Source organism: Lutjanus erythropterus, chromosome 24, assembly GCF_056507025.1.
Source record: "Lutjanus erythropterus isolate fLutEry1 chromosome 24, fLutEry1.hap2, whole genome shotgun sequence".
In the NCBI taxonomy this organism is placed as follows: Eukaryota; Metazoa; Chordata; class Actinopteri; order Lutjaniformes; family Lutjanidae; genus Lutjanus; species Lutjanus erythropterus.
The window spans coordinates 16,788,837-16,804,054 of NC_139340.1; the positions used below are offsets into that span (position 1 = coordinate 16,788,837).

The 15,218-nt window shown below is 40.1% G+C and overlaps 1 protein-coding gene across 1 annotated transcript in view; it reads right to left on the reverse strand.

The window, feature by feature from the left end:
- creb3l1 (cAMP responsive element binding protein 3-like 1) overlaps nt 1-14,695 on the reverse strand; it is a 36,460-nt gene extending 21,765 nt beyond the window's left edge. The window contains exons 1-2 of the mRNA XM_084713893.1: nt 14,284-14,695; nt 12,633-12,911 (exon numbers count right to left, since the gene is read on the reverse strand). Coding sequence (XP_084570019.1) covers nt 12,633-12,743 — 111 coding nt within the window. The 5' untranslated portion in view covers nt 12,744-12,911; nt 14,284-14,695. The remainder of the gene's footprint in view (nt 1-12,632; nt 12,912-14,283) is intronic.
- Nucleotides 14,696-15,218: the final 523 nt, after the last annotated feature.

A 15,218-nucleotide genomic window follows, 5' to 3' on the forward strand; every position in this document is an offset into this window, starting at 1 on the left:
GACAAGCAGCAAATCTTCACGCTGGAGAGGCTGGGAGAATAAAATATTAACATTTTTTGCTCGACTCATGCATGTTTTCACAATAGCTGTCGATCGGCTGGTGGAATATTCGACTCATTGTTTCAGATCTCCTTCAGACGGCAGACACCCCAGCAGACTGCGGCGATGCCCTGAAGACTCAGTCAGTGGGAAAACAGCGCTGATAGATTCACCGTCAGTCTGGATGAATGAGTCACAGAGCTGAGAGACCATGTTCTGGAAGCCTGGGACAGCATGGTGCTCTGATTTCACTGGTTTACACACACACACAAACACACATACACACAATATGAGTCATCCCGGTCTTGAGCAAACATGCACAAAGCAGTACAAACGCACACACACACACAGATGGATTTGTTGGAACCAATCAGCTGCACAAGTCAGCTCTGCTTGGAGGTTTCTCAGACAGACGCAAGTGACAGAAATAACCTGATTTAATTAACAACAAATACAAAAATCGATGTACATGTTTTATTCCTGGAAATTAGCTTAAGCTCTCCTCCAAAACCCGCCACAAGTGTCAGGGAAGATTAAATCGGGCCAGTAACGACAGAAAAGACACGTCTGGGACAATAAAATGCAGAGCTGACTTCAAGGTTTTTTAATATCAGTGATGGAGGAATGAAAGTCAAACCAACAAAGAACTCCGAACAAACCAAAATGTGCAGTTTCCGTCAGCTCTACGGAGGTTTAGTAAGTCAGATAGTTTAAACACTTAAGTGCATGGTTCAATTGTGATATGTGAAAGTCAGCAATCTGAGAGCACGACTGGCAGAAAAAACATTTTTCAGGGACTTTCTTTCTTTCCCTGAATAAAGGCTGTCAATTAACTAATAGGATCGGACATGCTACTGTATATATATTAAGAAAAAGGTGCATTTGGGTTTTATTAGCTTGGCTTCGTTAGACTTTTTTAATTATATGCACACATCAAAGCTTCAGCGCTTGTAGGAGCATCCATCCCTGCAGCAGAGTGCAGATTAAAGAGAGCAAACAGGTCAAATAGAGAACTAAACAAAAGGTATGAGGGTTGATGCGCACAGCTTATGCAATATTTCATCTTGCTACATCTGCTATGTCCTTTTACATCTGGTAGTAGCTTTTACTTAATTCTTCTCTGTGTCCCATCTTTTACGTTGTTTTTATGTCTCGTTACGTCTTTTCTGTCTTGTTAAGTCTGTTGTGCGTGATACGCGCTGACGGATACATCAAGAAATCGTCTTCTCTATGCGTTGTTGTTCCATCCAAGTCAAGATGTACTGATGCAAAATAAAAATAATCAATAATTCCCCTCAAAGGCATTTAAAATGCACTAGAATAACAGGCCTGTCTTGAAAAGGTAAGGAGCCGAAAGTACAGATATTTGTGTTAAAATGTAATGAGCAAAAGTAAAGAGTTGAAAAATAAAAACTCAACTAGTACAAGTACCTTAACAAAGTATTTGTAGTTAGTTGTTTCCCACCTCTGACATTCATGCATGCATTATCTCAGAGTGTGTGTGTGTGTGTGTGTGTGTGTGTGTGTGTGTGTGTGTGTGTGTGTGTGCATACTGTTGGACTGTATTTGTGTCGAGGAGGTCATGTGTGTCTCTGGTGAAACTGTGGGACACATGCAGCTGTCTAATAAAAACATGTTGAGTAAGCACACACACTCATACAGAAGGTAGACATACATATGGTGGGTAAAATAACAGAAGCACATGACGTCTGAAGAACTGCTGATGTTTGGAAACTGAGTTGAGCTGCAACAAAGAATGTTAATTTAAAACAGCAGCAAAAAAAATCATATTTTCGTGAAATCAAACCATGTTTTTGACGCTATCTACAGTTCAGCTATAGCTATTCAATGTATTTCCACTGAAATAGAATAAAGTTTTCATTGTTAGTGGCGGGGTCCGCCATTCCCGCACTGAATACAAATTGCCTTTGCACAAGCAAGCGACAGGAAACGATGCATTTGTGTAATCCAGTGTCACTGTTTTTAATTTTATCTAACTGATAACAGCCTCTCTGTATCAGAGGTGTATTAATGGTGATAATAATAATGATGATAGTAATGTCTTTATTTACAAAAGGCTTATCAAAACAAAGCAACAAAGTGCTTCAAATAGGAAGTCAAGGGCACATAAAACCTAACAAACACAATAAAACGCTGCTATAAAAGAATAAAATGAAAGACGGACCACATAAAAGCAAATTTAAAATTAGAATTAAAACTAGAATCAGATGACATCAGAGATCAGGTTTAAAAGAAGCCACTGAGTCAGCGCGCTGTATTTCGTTGGGCAGGATGTTCCAGTTCAGTTGATGCTAACGCAAACCGAACATTTCCTACTGTTTCTGCTCAAAGCGTTCGACTGGCTAAAAACAGGGTGGCTTTTATTTTGAAGCAGTCAAAACAGGAAAGCCCTGACAGTGATTATTCAACAGATCTTTTTTTTTTTTGCAGTGGAATAATCACCGGACGTTGGCAGTTTTGTCATTACTAGGGGACGTTTTTTTAAATGGCAGTTACGTTAGCACAAATCAATGTTAGATAAATACTGATAGCAGCACAGTTTCTCCAGGAGCTTATCAATATTTAGGTACTGACCGATCAGGAACCAGTTTAGTACCGGCTCTTGATACCCATCCGTGCTCTGTACTCTGGACCTGTAAGAATTATAACGAGAGGACAGACGCTTAAGTCTGAAGAACGCGGTGGCTTTTTCATTCTGTGCAGGAATTAGAGGTGGTTCACTGTTTGAAATAAAACGCAATTGGTAGATTTCATACTCGCCCACAGAACCATATCAATATTTGTATTTGAGCGTAATCTCAAGGCTTAACTGAGCTCAGAACAGGATAAACCATCTGACAGCCACAGCTCAACAAGGTGTGTGCAAACACTCTGCACACACAAAGAGAACTCCTCATTCATTCATAAACAAAGACACCCACATAAAGGAACAATAATACCGACAGAGCGGCTTTGTTCTCCGGCTACGCTAAATGTTGGAACATTATCCCTTTAAATAACCCCCGACACTGGCCCTTTAACTGCGCTCCATTAGGAATATAGGTCACATTTAAACTGGGCGACTCAAAAATAAACAGTGAAAAGTTTCCCATATGGAGAAATGTGGGTGAAAATTGGTGCAGGGAGGGAAAAGAAGCAGAGGAAGGTCAGTAATTGAAACAATTTTGTAAGAGCTAAAATTAGCTCTAGTAGCTGCATTAGATTAACAGTCTATGTTGCGCTCTAGCAGCGCTGACAGTTTAATATACAGAATTTAACCCTTAAATTCCAGTCGTGGTCCTTTAATTTATAAGTAACTACATTTGCAGGACTTGTCTTCAGTAGTTTCAGTAGTTTCAGCACAGTGGAGACTCTATTCTGCCATATTTATTGCGATATTGTTATCCTCTTTCTCATTTCCAGCACATCTGCAGCCTGTGATGCAGCTCGTAGTCGCACAGCCATCTTGGAGGCAAATTTCTGTCTTTATCCATCACCTGCTGGCGCCGTAATGATGTTTTTCCCCACACCTGACCCGAAGATACCCACTTTGTGATGTCTCATGGCTCTATTTTTGTAAATCAAACATGTGGAGAAGCTCCCAGCATTCCTCTGTAGTCAAAGACCTCCGTGTGTCTGTCTGTCGCACCACTACAGCGCAATAATGAGGTCTGAAATATAAACTGCTGCCTTTACGCAGTCTGGGAACTTTCAGAGACGAGCCTATGGAAATACACTGAAAACTAAACTTAAAACATGATGATAATCTGCATTGAGCTTTACAACGCATTCATACAGAAATCATCAAGGACTGATTTATATTTTTGAGACGGTAGAGACGTCACGGGTAAACTGAAGGTACGAGGATCAATCACTTCCTGTTTTTCTTTATTTATTACATATTAAATTGATTATCTTTGGGTTTTGGGCAGCTGCACAGTTAATTTAGCAGGCAGACTGTGATTTTCAGCCTAATTTTGTTTGCAGATAATGTGATATTATTTTGCTCTTGCACGGGATTGGTCGGAGACATTCAGTGGACGATTGTCCTCATTTGAATTCAATGCACCTGCAGAGATTCAACAGTATTTTGCAATTCTTGTCGTTTTTTGAATCATTTAATTGTTGGTCTTGTAAAGCAGCTTGGCGGTGGGAGCTGGTTTTGTTGTTATTAGCACAGGAAGCTTCACGAGCGCAGACTGGTTCAGTGCTGGAACAGCTGCAGTCGGTGTGAACAGAGCCACAGAGGTCTGGACCTTTCATTACCTGCAGCCAGTCTGCTGGGAAAAGAATCACATTAGGGAGGCAAACAGTGTTAAAAAGCAGTTGACAGTTTTTATGGCTTATTTCGGCGGCGGTGTGTCATTAGAGGGGGATGGGGCTGAAGATGTAAACCACACAGGGAAGGAGCTGGGAAAGACAGACGCAAGGAGTAATTATAAAAGCAGAGAGCGACTCTGTTATGTCTGTAATTAACAGTGTTGAGTCTCAACATATCTCGCTGCTCTCCTCTCATTTGGATGCCTCGCTGGTTCAGGTGGAATAGGCAGAAAAAGACCAAAATCACCAACGCCGGTCCCATGAGGATCATCAGAATTAGGGGATTACACTGACGTCGCAGTTCACGGTTTGTCTCTTAACCCTTAAGCCGTGAGGAAGCCCCCTTAAGGATTGATTAAGTCTATAAAACGAAGCGTTAGACGATTCAGGAGAGGGAATAGTTGATCGCTGAGTCTCAATTCCAGGTTGTCGCTTTGGATCGGTGGCTTTTATTCTTTGGCTGTCAAATATTGATTGGCCAAAGTCACAGGCAAGATTTCCTAAAGACTAAAAAAACAAAGCTAAGAGGAGGAGCAGAGGTCAGGTTTCCTCTCAGAACACTTGAATTAATTAAACACTTTAAGGTAAAACTGCATACCCCATCTTTATGGCAATAAGAATAGCACATTATGAAACATCAATCACAGAAAAAAGAATTGAAATCACAGCAGACAAGAAAGATGCTGCTATCAAGTAAATTTGTCAAAAGTATGGATAATTTAACCCATACTTGCCAACCTTGAGATCTCAATTTTGGTGACCGTTAAAGAATGAAAATAACAAAATAGGTACGCTGCAGCAGTATTTTTTTTAGAAGAAAATACTTAAGAAATAGGAATTATTCTTTCCTGGACGTCTGGTTTGGTGCAGCTGTATTGTTGTCTTGCATTTCGTAATCATATGAGGCTGTACAAAAGAGAAAAGAACACATGAAAATTTGTAAGAAATAGTGAGAAATACAAGAGAATTGTGATCTTGGAAGGACATAGCAAGAGGGAAATGAAAAATGATAGCATCCTGGGAAAAGCAGGAGGTTTGGTAAGTATGCTTTAACTTAGTAGGACAGTAGTCTGTTGGTAAGAAGAGCCACCTCCTGCATCTTAACAATTTTACAGCAAATGAATCACCTGCTCAACGACTATTAAGGATCTTCAGTTTCCCTGATACAGTGATAAAGGAAAGCACAGGCCAAACATTTTATGACGTTATGGCAAGAATACAGCAGTGGAAACCGTCGTAAACTCTTCAGAACATCACGTACAGGCCAAAGGGAATTGCACTGAGAACATGATAATGTCAACTTGTATCTCTCCTGATTTAATTACTATTCAAACCAAATTATGCTGGAAGCAGCAAACACTTTTATTATCAGCAGATATGTGTATGCTGCCACAGACCAACAGTGATTGTCATAAATTACTGCTACTCTATCGTGGATGTCCCAGTGGTAGCTGGAGACATCTTACGCTCAGTCATGTTGGAGTGACTTCCTCTCTGCGTGAAATTATTTTCACACATCACAGCCACAGTTTTAAGCAGTGGCTCCGTTGTTTCAGACTGCGCTGCACATGCATGTGTTCAGCGTGGACAGCGGGGTCCAAACTTTTGCAGGAATCGGGACCAGCAGTTTGTGTTTTCATGCCAAGCCGTCACAGAGCGGGGGTCACGGCCTGGCGCACGCAGCTGCACGCAAGCAACATGGTATGTAGACTGATGCATACGATTCAGAACCACACTTCAGAGGCGCCCAAACAACTTCCGGCCGAGGAATCGTTAGTCTTACGCCACAGCCATGTGCTGAAGTTAGTGCAGACACCTGAGCTGGAAGGCCCACCTGCGCCCTTTAAATCAGTTTGTTTGGGTTGAGTCCTCACTTCTTTTAGCCATTAGGGGCCAAAAGTCATCAGCAACTGCTCATCTAGCCTGTTGCAGGCCACATTTTGACTCGTGTCGTGGCTCACAAACTGATTTCTGTATCTATTATACTGTTGTAAACCCACCTGGTCACCCATTATTCTATGCATCTTAAAGAAAACTGAGACTTTCTTTTGCATTTTTGCATATATCTAGATAAGAAAACTTTCATTGCAGTCAGTGTTTCATCATCTGTTGCCGGGTCTGTACTCTACTAAGTAGCCTGAAAGCAATTGCCTCCTAAAACAATAAAATTTAGCCACATCAGACATTAAATCATCTGAAATATAACAGTATGGATTAGAGCTGCAACAAATAGTCAAGTCTGACTAAAATTAATCTGCAAATATATTTTTAAATGATCAATTTAACACATTTTTTAAGCAGAAATGCCAGCTTCTCTTGCAAAACAGTTTGCTGCTTTTTTTTTTGGCTCAGATGATCATTAACCAAATATCCTTCAGATAAAATGAAGAGAAATTTCTGTATATAAATGTGCATTTTTCATAAATTTAGAGGCATGTTTATCGAGAAAGCATTTAGATTTTACAATAAAATGGGATAAAATGTGCAAGTGAAATCTTTTAATTAAAAAAAAAGTCTTCATAAAGGTGAAATAATCTCGCTCCACTTTTAACTGGTGTTAAATAAGACATTATAAAAGACTCCACGCCTGGCTAAGATGGAGATGTTTTTTTCCCGTGTAGATTGAAATTGCAGCAGTGAGAGACCTGCAAACATCATGTCATTATGCTATAACCCTGGCTGCCACAGATAAGAAAATGGCAATGTTCTCTACTGTATTTGGCTTGGTGTGGTGGCGTGCGGCTGCAGCGGGCTGGCTCTGTTTGGCTTCACTCGAACAACCTCTGAGAGCGAGGGGAGGCAGCTGAGGTTACCGTCTGTGTGTGTGTGTGTGTGTGTGTGTGTGTCTCTGCGTGTGTGTGTCAGCTATAGTTCTCTGTAAAATAGTAGAGGAGTATTTTTCCTTCACATTCAGTCAAACTCACACACACACACACACACACACACACACACACACACACACACTGCTGCATGCCTGCTCACATTCCATCTGGCAGCTCGGCGGCCAATCGGCAGCGAGCATGCAGATGAGATGGGTGTGTCTTTTTAAAGCTGGAGTGCAGGGTCTGAACGGAGAGTAGAATAGAAAAGAGTAGAAGAGAATAAAATAGAACAGAATATGGGCAGAGAATGTATAAGAAGGAAGAGAAAAGAGGGAACAGAATAAATGTAGAGAAAGTTGTAGCATGAATAGAGGACAGAAAGTGTGTGTGTGTGTGTGTGTGTGTGTGTGTGTGTGTGTGTGTGTGTGTGTGTGTGTTCACCAGTTAAAGGCTGTGTGCTCCAAATATCTACAGCTCTTTTTCTAGATTTTAGACTAGAACACAGTAGAAAAGAATCAAATAGAACACACAGAGACCAGCTTGCACCGACCACACTGTCCTGGTCTCACCTCACTTTGTGTTTTTTCTTTCTGCAAACTAGAACTCAGTAGAGTGCAGCTCTCTGCCAAGCAGCAGATGGTGAAGCACCTACTGCAATGCCACAACAACTGCCAGATGCAACCAAGCATGTGTGATTTAGTCTTCTTTAAGATGCACAGAATGTCATTTTTTCAACTTAGTAAGGAAACAAAAAATGGGACAATAAGTCAAAACTTCTCAATTTAAATCCGTTATTGATTTAGAACATTTGCATCTTTCATTTTTTGCAAATAGACCGTGCAGAGAGGGTACCAAAGCGAAAAAAAGGAGGATTTATTCATCTTGTGTCATGCTTGAATTAATCTGTGGATGCTCCACTTTGAGATGAAACAAACTTTTTCATAGATGCCAGTTTTTGAGCAACAACAAATGTGGCCTGCAGCAGACTAGGTAAGACTCGCTTTTAGCCAAGCAGTTGTTGATGACTTGCGGCGCCTAGTGGCAGGTGAAGAGGAGTGAGGAGTCAGCAGCTGATATAAAACAGAGCAGTTAAAATAATCAGTTTTTCAAGGTTCACTGAACACAGAGAATCACCGCAACCACAAGAGTTCCACGAGCATACAGTCATAAATGTGCACAAAAAATCTTTGGGTCCAGTAGTCTGAGAGATTAGCTGCAGACAAGCTGCAGCCCTGCTGGTCACGTACACATGCACACACAGACATCACAACATCTCCCCCAGGTTTATACCTGGCAGAGAATAACTACGATTATTTTCATTATTGCTTAATCTTTTTGATTAATCACTTTCACAATCTTAAAATTGCACGTTTTGTCAGTCCAAACATATTCATGATGATATAAAACAGAGAAAAGCAGGAAATACTCAAATAACTTTTTTTTTTTATGTTACAAATGACTGAAACGATCAACTGATTATGATTAACTCTCTCAGTTATTGAAATGTCAATGTAGTACGGATGCAGTTACCATAGTTACCATGGCATTTACCCCCGCATTCGTCTGGCACGGCTTCACACTCAGCAAACTCCACTTCTGGGCCTGTGTTTATCAATCATCTCGGAGGAGGAAATCAGTCTTAACTTGAGCAAAAAGTCTCAGACTGACGCAACAGTGATGAAAAACAATGAACAAAGATGATCTCCGACTATATGTGGGACAAAGTCATCATCAGAGACACACTGGAGGTGGTTTTTTTCCATTAAAATTTGGTCTAAATGGCACATTTTAGCCACAAATGCACACTGACATTTTCTATATTCTTCTCTTCTCCCAACTTTGAAGCTGAAATAATCAATATTTCTATATTAACAATGATGTAGTGTGAAAGATTCATTTGTCAGGACGAGTTGGCAACAATTGTGCAGCTTTTATAGTTTTTTATAGCATCTTTATGCTCCTCGTTTCAGTTTTATACCCCACAAAAGCAGGTAGTTTTCAATGAATACTGTAGTTGTCCTGCACTAAACTGCAGGCAGACAACTAAATTTAGCGGCTAGCTAACTTTGGAGCATCTAGTAGCTGCTGAGGTAAATCGGCAGAGACCAAAACAGCGATAAAAGAGAAGTAAACATGGCCCAAGTAATATATAGAAGTATATTTTCTCTAAAAGAAGAAAAAATTCACTTAAAACATTTTTTCATGAGAAAGATGTGTTTGCTGTTCTTCCAACAGGATTTGTTTAAGTTTCATTTACCAACTACGTTACGTCACAAGGTTTCGTTGCAGTTTGCCAGGATATCCTGTCCTGCTATTGCCAAAGAAATCAGTCAATGCAGGTTTAAACACTTGAGTTCAGAGTAGCAGAACAGAAAAGAAACTTTATCTCTAGATTGGGCTTATTTTGGCAGCTACACTAGCTTTTCATATATGATTATGCTGCTAGCCATAAAGACAGATAATAATCTAATTTTAATGCATCGTCCGCAGTCAAAAAGTAAAGTAGATCACGAATCACTGAGAGTCAAGTAAACACTCTCATGCTGCTTGTGATGAGCACAAGATTGGGAATGGAGAAAAAGAGTAATTCACATATTACCACAGAGTTCTCAGACTCCCATCATGAGTTAACAGAAGGACGTCTCTGGTGCCGTGACTCATCAGCAGCAGCACCTGTGCAAATAATGCAGCTGCAGATTAGAGATCAAATCAGGTCCATTCACTGCACTAAAGGATGTATAAGTGTGCCATCCTGCAGCAGACAGCTAATCATCCGTCGCCTCCCATGTCCTCCTCAGTGGTACAGCCCAGCCTAGTGGCTTCACAGCAGAGTGGACTACTTTATTTAGAACAGAGGCGGGGGGGTATAAACCACAAGCAGACTGCTCGGCTGACTCACTGACTAGAATAGAGGTCTGCTTAGAAAAACCTGCGCCACTTAAAAAAAAAGAATAAAAGAGGGAATGACACAGAGAGTGGAAAAAGAGACTCTGATATCGGGATCTTTAAACTCTTAGTGTGCAGCAGTGAAATGGTCCTCAGCCTGTCCTCCCTGGTTCAAAGCCCGGTCAAGCATGCAAAGAGCCCACAGCGGTGTACTTTTGGCATTTTGCTGCTGGAGGTGCACAGAACACCAACAGTGCGCTTGGAGACGGAGTGGAATGAGGAGGAACCCAGCGTCAGATGTTAGGGGGCTGGTACCAATTCTCTCAGAAAAGCGGCCTGAAGACAGCAGCCTGGAATAATGTGACTCTGTCCCTTTTTGCAGCGATTATTGCATTGATAAACAAGCATGAGTCTGTGCTACCACATCCTGTTGTTCATCACAGCCACACGTCTTCCTCTACTGAAATTAAAGATGCACGGCATCAGGTGCGACGGCAGCTGTTGCCCCCGGTAACCTGTTGTTTTTGGATGAGGACATGGACAGAGGGGACTGGTGATGACAGGTGTTTTTTTTTGTTTTTTTTAAAGGGGGACTGGCAGGATGATGCAGACAGGAGAGACTTAATTGTCCTCTGATTTCTCATGCATCAGTCTGGAGTGTGTTTGTGACATACCCTGCTGAATCGCTAATGCATCGCCTCGGGAGAGTTTGTACCACAACGCTGAGTCATGTGCTCAGGGAGAAAAAAAAAAAGTGGGTGATTATTTTGCGGCAGCGCTGAGCTGGTTGATTAAGATTTAATCAAGGTATCAACAGCATATATGGCACGCAAGATTGCTATGTGACAGTTCATAACCGTCCAGGATAAAGTTTATAACTATATAGTTAGTTAAGTTCCTGGGACAAAACTGTGATAGCGGAAAAAGGGAAAACTAATTTCATTAAAGAAAAAACGTTGTGCACATCAGATCTGTTATCATAAGCTAAATCGCCATCAGACAACAGCTGCATCTTCACATTAAAAGCACATAAGCATATATAAAAAAAAGGTGTCAACACAGCGAGGGAGTACTGCAACAGTCAGGGGAAGCTACAGCGAGCTGTCAGAGGAAGAGCTGCGGGCGACAGGCTGCAAACCTCCGACTTTTCAGCACAGCGACCAACTCTTTCAACTTTAACAGACTCAGGCCATGTGCAGAACAATGGAAAAGGACAATAGCTTGTTTTGCTGCTCCGAGGGATTCTGGGACCTGTAGTAATTAACTGCGTTTGCCGTTACCACCAGTAAGTTGTCACAATACCAGAGTTTCAAACTTAGATGCAATCACAGTGTAAAAAATATTCAATACAATTTTGATACCAATGTACAACCTGCGCACAGAGCAGAAAAAAATCATACAACACATGTCATCACAGGTGTTTCCAAATTAACCAGGACTGAAATCTTATTAAAATTACCACTTTAATTAAAAGTTAGACGTGTAATTTCACAACTGGGTTACACTAAAGTCAATTAAGATACAGAATTAATGATTTGATTTTATTGTTGCTTTAAAAAATACTGAAATGATGAATTATCAAAGCAGTTTAAAGATTTTTTTTGTTGTTGGGCAAAAAACAGCTGGTATTATTAGCCTGATAGCACAGCTTTATCTATAAATATGTATCGATGTATATATTGACTGATTTTTTCTTACAAAGCATAACACAGATTGTTTTTATTCATTTGTTTTATTTTTTTAGGTGTTTCTGGCAGCATTTTGTGTATATTTGTCCCTTTTAGTTAATTAATTATTCTATTTGTTGTCTAGTTATTTGCAATTATTATTTAGTGGCCTTTTGAATCATATATATGAATAAAGAATATCGACTATTCATACATTGATACCAGAATGTTTCTGATATCTCTGCTGGCATCAGGCCCAAATATTAAATACCAGTCAAGCTCTGCAGACAACTAATCAATTAATTGACTGAAGTAAGACTTGTGTCATAATAATCAAAGCTTTCATTATTTGGGAAATAATTAAGAAAAATGTCTCAATTATAATTGTGGTTGTAATTATGACAAACACTGTAAGAGTTAATTGAAAACTAATAAAGATCAATGTCACTGAACACAACTGTTAATTAATACACACACACACAACAGCTGTGCACAAGCCAGAGTCTGTTGAACACACACACACACACACACACACACACACACACACACACACACACACAGTGCACATTAATAGTCAGGTGTGCTGCTGAGGACTGAAACACCTGTCCACTGAACACACACACACACACACACACACAAGTTAAAGAGTAACTTGGCAGCTTGTGTAGCTGTTCCCGGTCTCACGTTCAGGTTTACACTCTTAAACACACACTAACTTACGCACGAGCCCCGGATGTCAGTCAGGATCTGAGCTGCACCGCCCTCCTGAGGTCCGGCTCCGGGCGGAACAGGCAGCAGAGGTGCGTTTGATTTTAAGGTGCTCTAAGAAACTGGACCCACACGGGCGAAAGGCCAATTAAAGTCACGCCAATTAAGGTCAACGTGCACGTGAACTCACCACGTTAGTGAGGAAATCTCCGTCGCTGAGCTCCTCCAGGTCCAACAGGTTGGTGCCTCCGGACGGGTAGAGTTTCTCCGCCGTTAGACTGTCTAAGATAGACTCCATCATGTTGTCTGTGTGTGTCTGTGTCAGCTCACTGGACGGACGGTCAGTAGCTCTCTGGACTGGACGTGACACCTTCACATCAACTCATGAAAACGAGGCAGTTTTCTGTCAGCGTCCAGCCGTTATTTTCACCCGGAGTCCAGCTTCCTGCCGCTTCCTGTTTCTGACAAACTTCAACAAAAACAAACAAACAAACAAACAGACAAACAAAAAATGTCGATAATTCACATCCTTTCTCCTCCAGCTGTGGCAGAGACGCTCCTATCATCCAGCTGTGCGTGCGCGGCTCTGCCTCTCTCCTCGCGTGCGCTGGCTCTCCCTCCCTCGCGCTCATGAATATTCAGCGTAGCCCCGCCCACCGTGGCGTCAAATAACCAGCACGCCCCAAACACACGCAAAATATAAAGCTGTTCATTACCCGTCATATGTTTTTAATAAAACTTCATATATCAACAGCTGTAAAAGTAATTAAGTACATTTAGTAGGATATTTAATTAATTTGAGTATTTCCGTTTTATGTTTTATGTAGGGGAAATACTGTACTTTACTACATTTACTTGAACAGCAAATTATTATAATGATGCCTAAAAGGCTGCTTACACTGTAATAAGGCACACACCTTTACTGTATTTATTTTATTTTATAATTTTTATTACAATTTTTTCCTCTATGTATTTTTGTTAGACGTATATTTTACACATATTTATATTTTTTTTATCTCTAATTGCACTATGCAATATATTTTTCTGTTCTTGAAAGTCACATGAACATTCTCACCGTGGAGATAAAAAATAAAGTATTTCTGATTCTGATTCGGACTCTGAATGCATCACTGATAATAATCCAATAATGCAATAAAAAATGATTTCTGTTTGGGCTTATTATGCATATTTGAGTTAAACAGACCTTTAATTCACCTTTTTCACGACAACCTTGTCAATATGAAATAGTTATTAAGGCCACATTCCATTTAGTGCAGCAGAGGCTTTCCAGTGAGCCAATATGCACAACAGCAGCACCTTGACTCTGTTTGACCTGCGTGGAATCAGGCCTATACGGTTTTAGTGTTATGCTATAATTATAAAATACAGCATTTGATAAAAACAAAAAAAATAGGATGACATAAACAAGCAATAAACCATGAAAATTCAATATTTACCTATTATGAAACATTATTTCTGTAACCATTTTATCACAGTTTTTGTGGTGTGGAGAATTATTGGTGCATGAACCTTTGAGCAAATTTGCAAAGAATTATTTATTGGTAAAATTGTGTTACTAGCTTCACTTTTAGCAACTTTTCAGGGTTTTTTTTTCAACATCTGTGGCTTAAATGCAAAAGTGCCACAAACTGCAGTTCCTCACATGGCCACACGACGGCGCCTCCAAAAGCAAGTCAATCCCCACAGATCAGCATATTAAAAATACTCAACTTTACAGCAGAAATAAGCATGTTTAAAGCATGTAAAAAAAAAAAGTTTGGTCTCTACAGCTAATATAAACTATATTAAGGCTTGAAGTTAATAATTAAGGGCATGCTCACTTTAAATGACAGGCAGGTAGGTGACATCACAGATGGCTAGCTGCTAGGTAACCGCTTCATTCAGCTGCTTCAGCTCCACCCACGCTCTCCATCTCTCTTTGTGCATTTTTAGCTGAATCAGGCACCAACAGCTCCTCAGAAAACCTGTGGGTGACGTCATGAATTATTATGGTTTGACCTGAATGCACTGCAGCTTTAATTAGTGTCATCAGTAACACCTGTGTTTACCCTGCTAGTTAGTATTAATGGCTGGTCCATTAGTACAGTTTTGATGACATCATGTAATTACTGGTTCATCTTTAACCTGAGCAGAGGTCTGATCAGACACAACAGTCTAATTGAAAACACGTGTGGTTACACAGAACCTTTAAGAAGCCATGGTTCTTTTTTTTTTTCCCCAATATTTTATTAAAAGTCATTTTAAATAAAACAAAACAGAAGATATGTTTAAAACAAGTGCAACACAAGGACAATACCTAAAAAATCAATTCATAAATAAAGTAATTATTATTATTATAAGGGGGCAAAGGTGTGTTATACAATGGAAAGAGAAAATCGTACAGGAACAAGGTGTGCTGTAGTTCCACGTTCTATATTCTGAACATTAAAAATAAATTCCCAGACAGATCAAATCTCAGTCAACATGCAGAATATCCACCAATTCACGTAACCAGGTCTCAAACTTTTTATCACTCTACTGCAGTAATTAAAAGTTCATCATTCCAGACAATTGTTTCTTTTGATTTCAGATGTTCATTAAGGTTTTCTCAACTCTTTCCAAAAAAACAGGTGTTTAATTTGCATTTTAAAAACCTCATGCTCACTTTCCAAGCAAAATCCCTCCAATATCTGGACTGTGATGTCTTAAAATGTCCATTTAAGGAGAATTTCCAGTCCATATGATAATTTCTAATTCTTTTTCCCCCCCTTCCTTT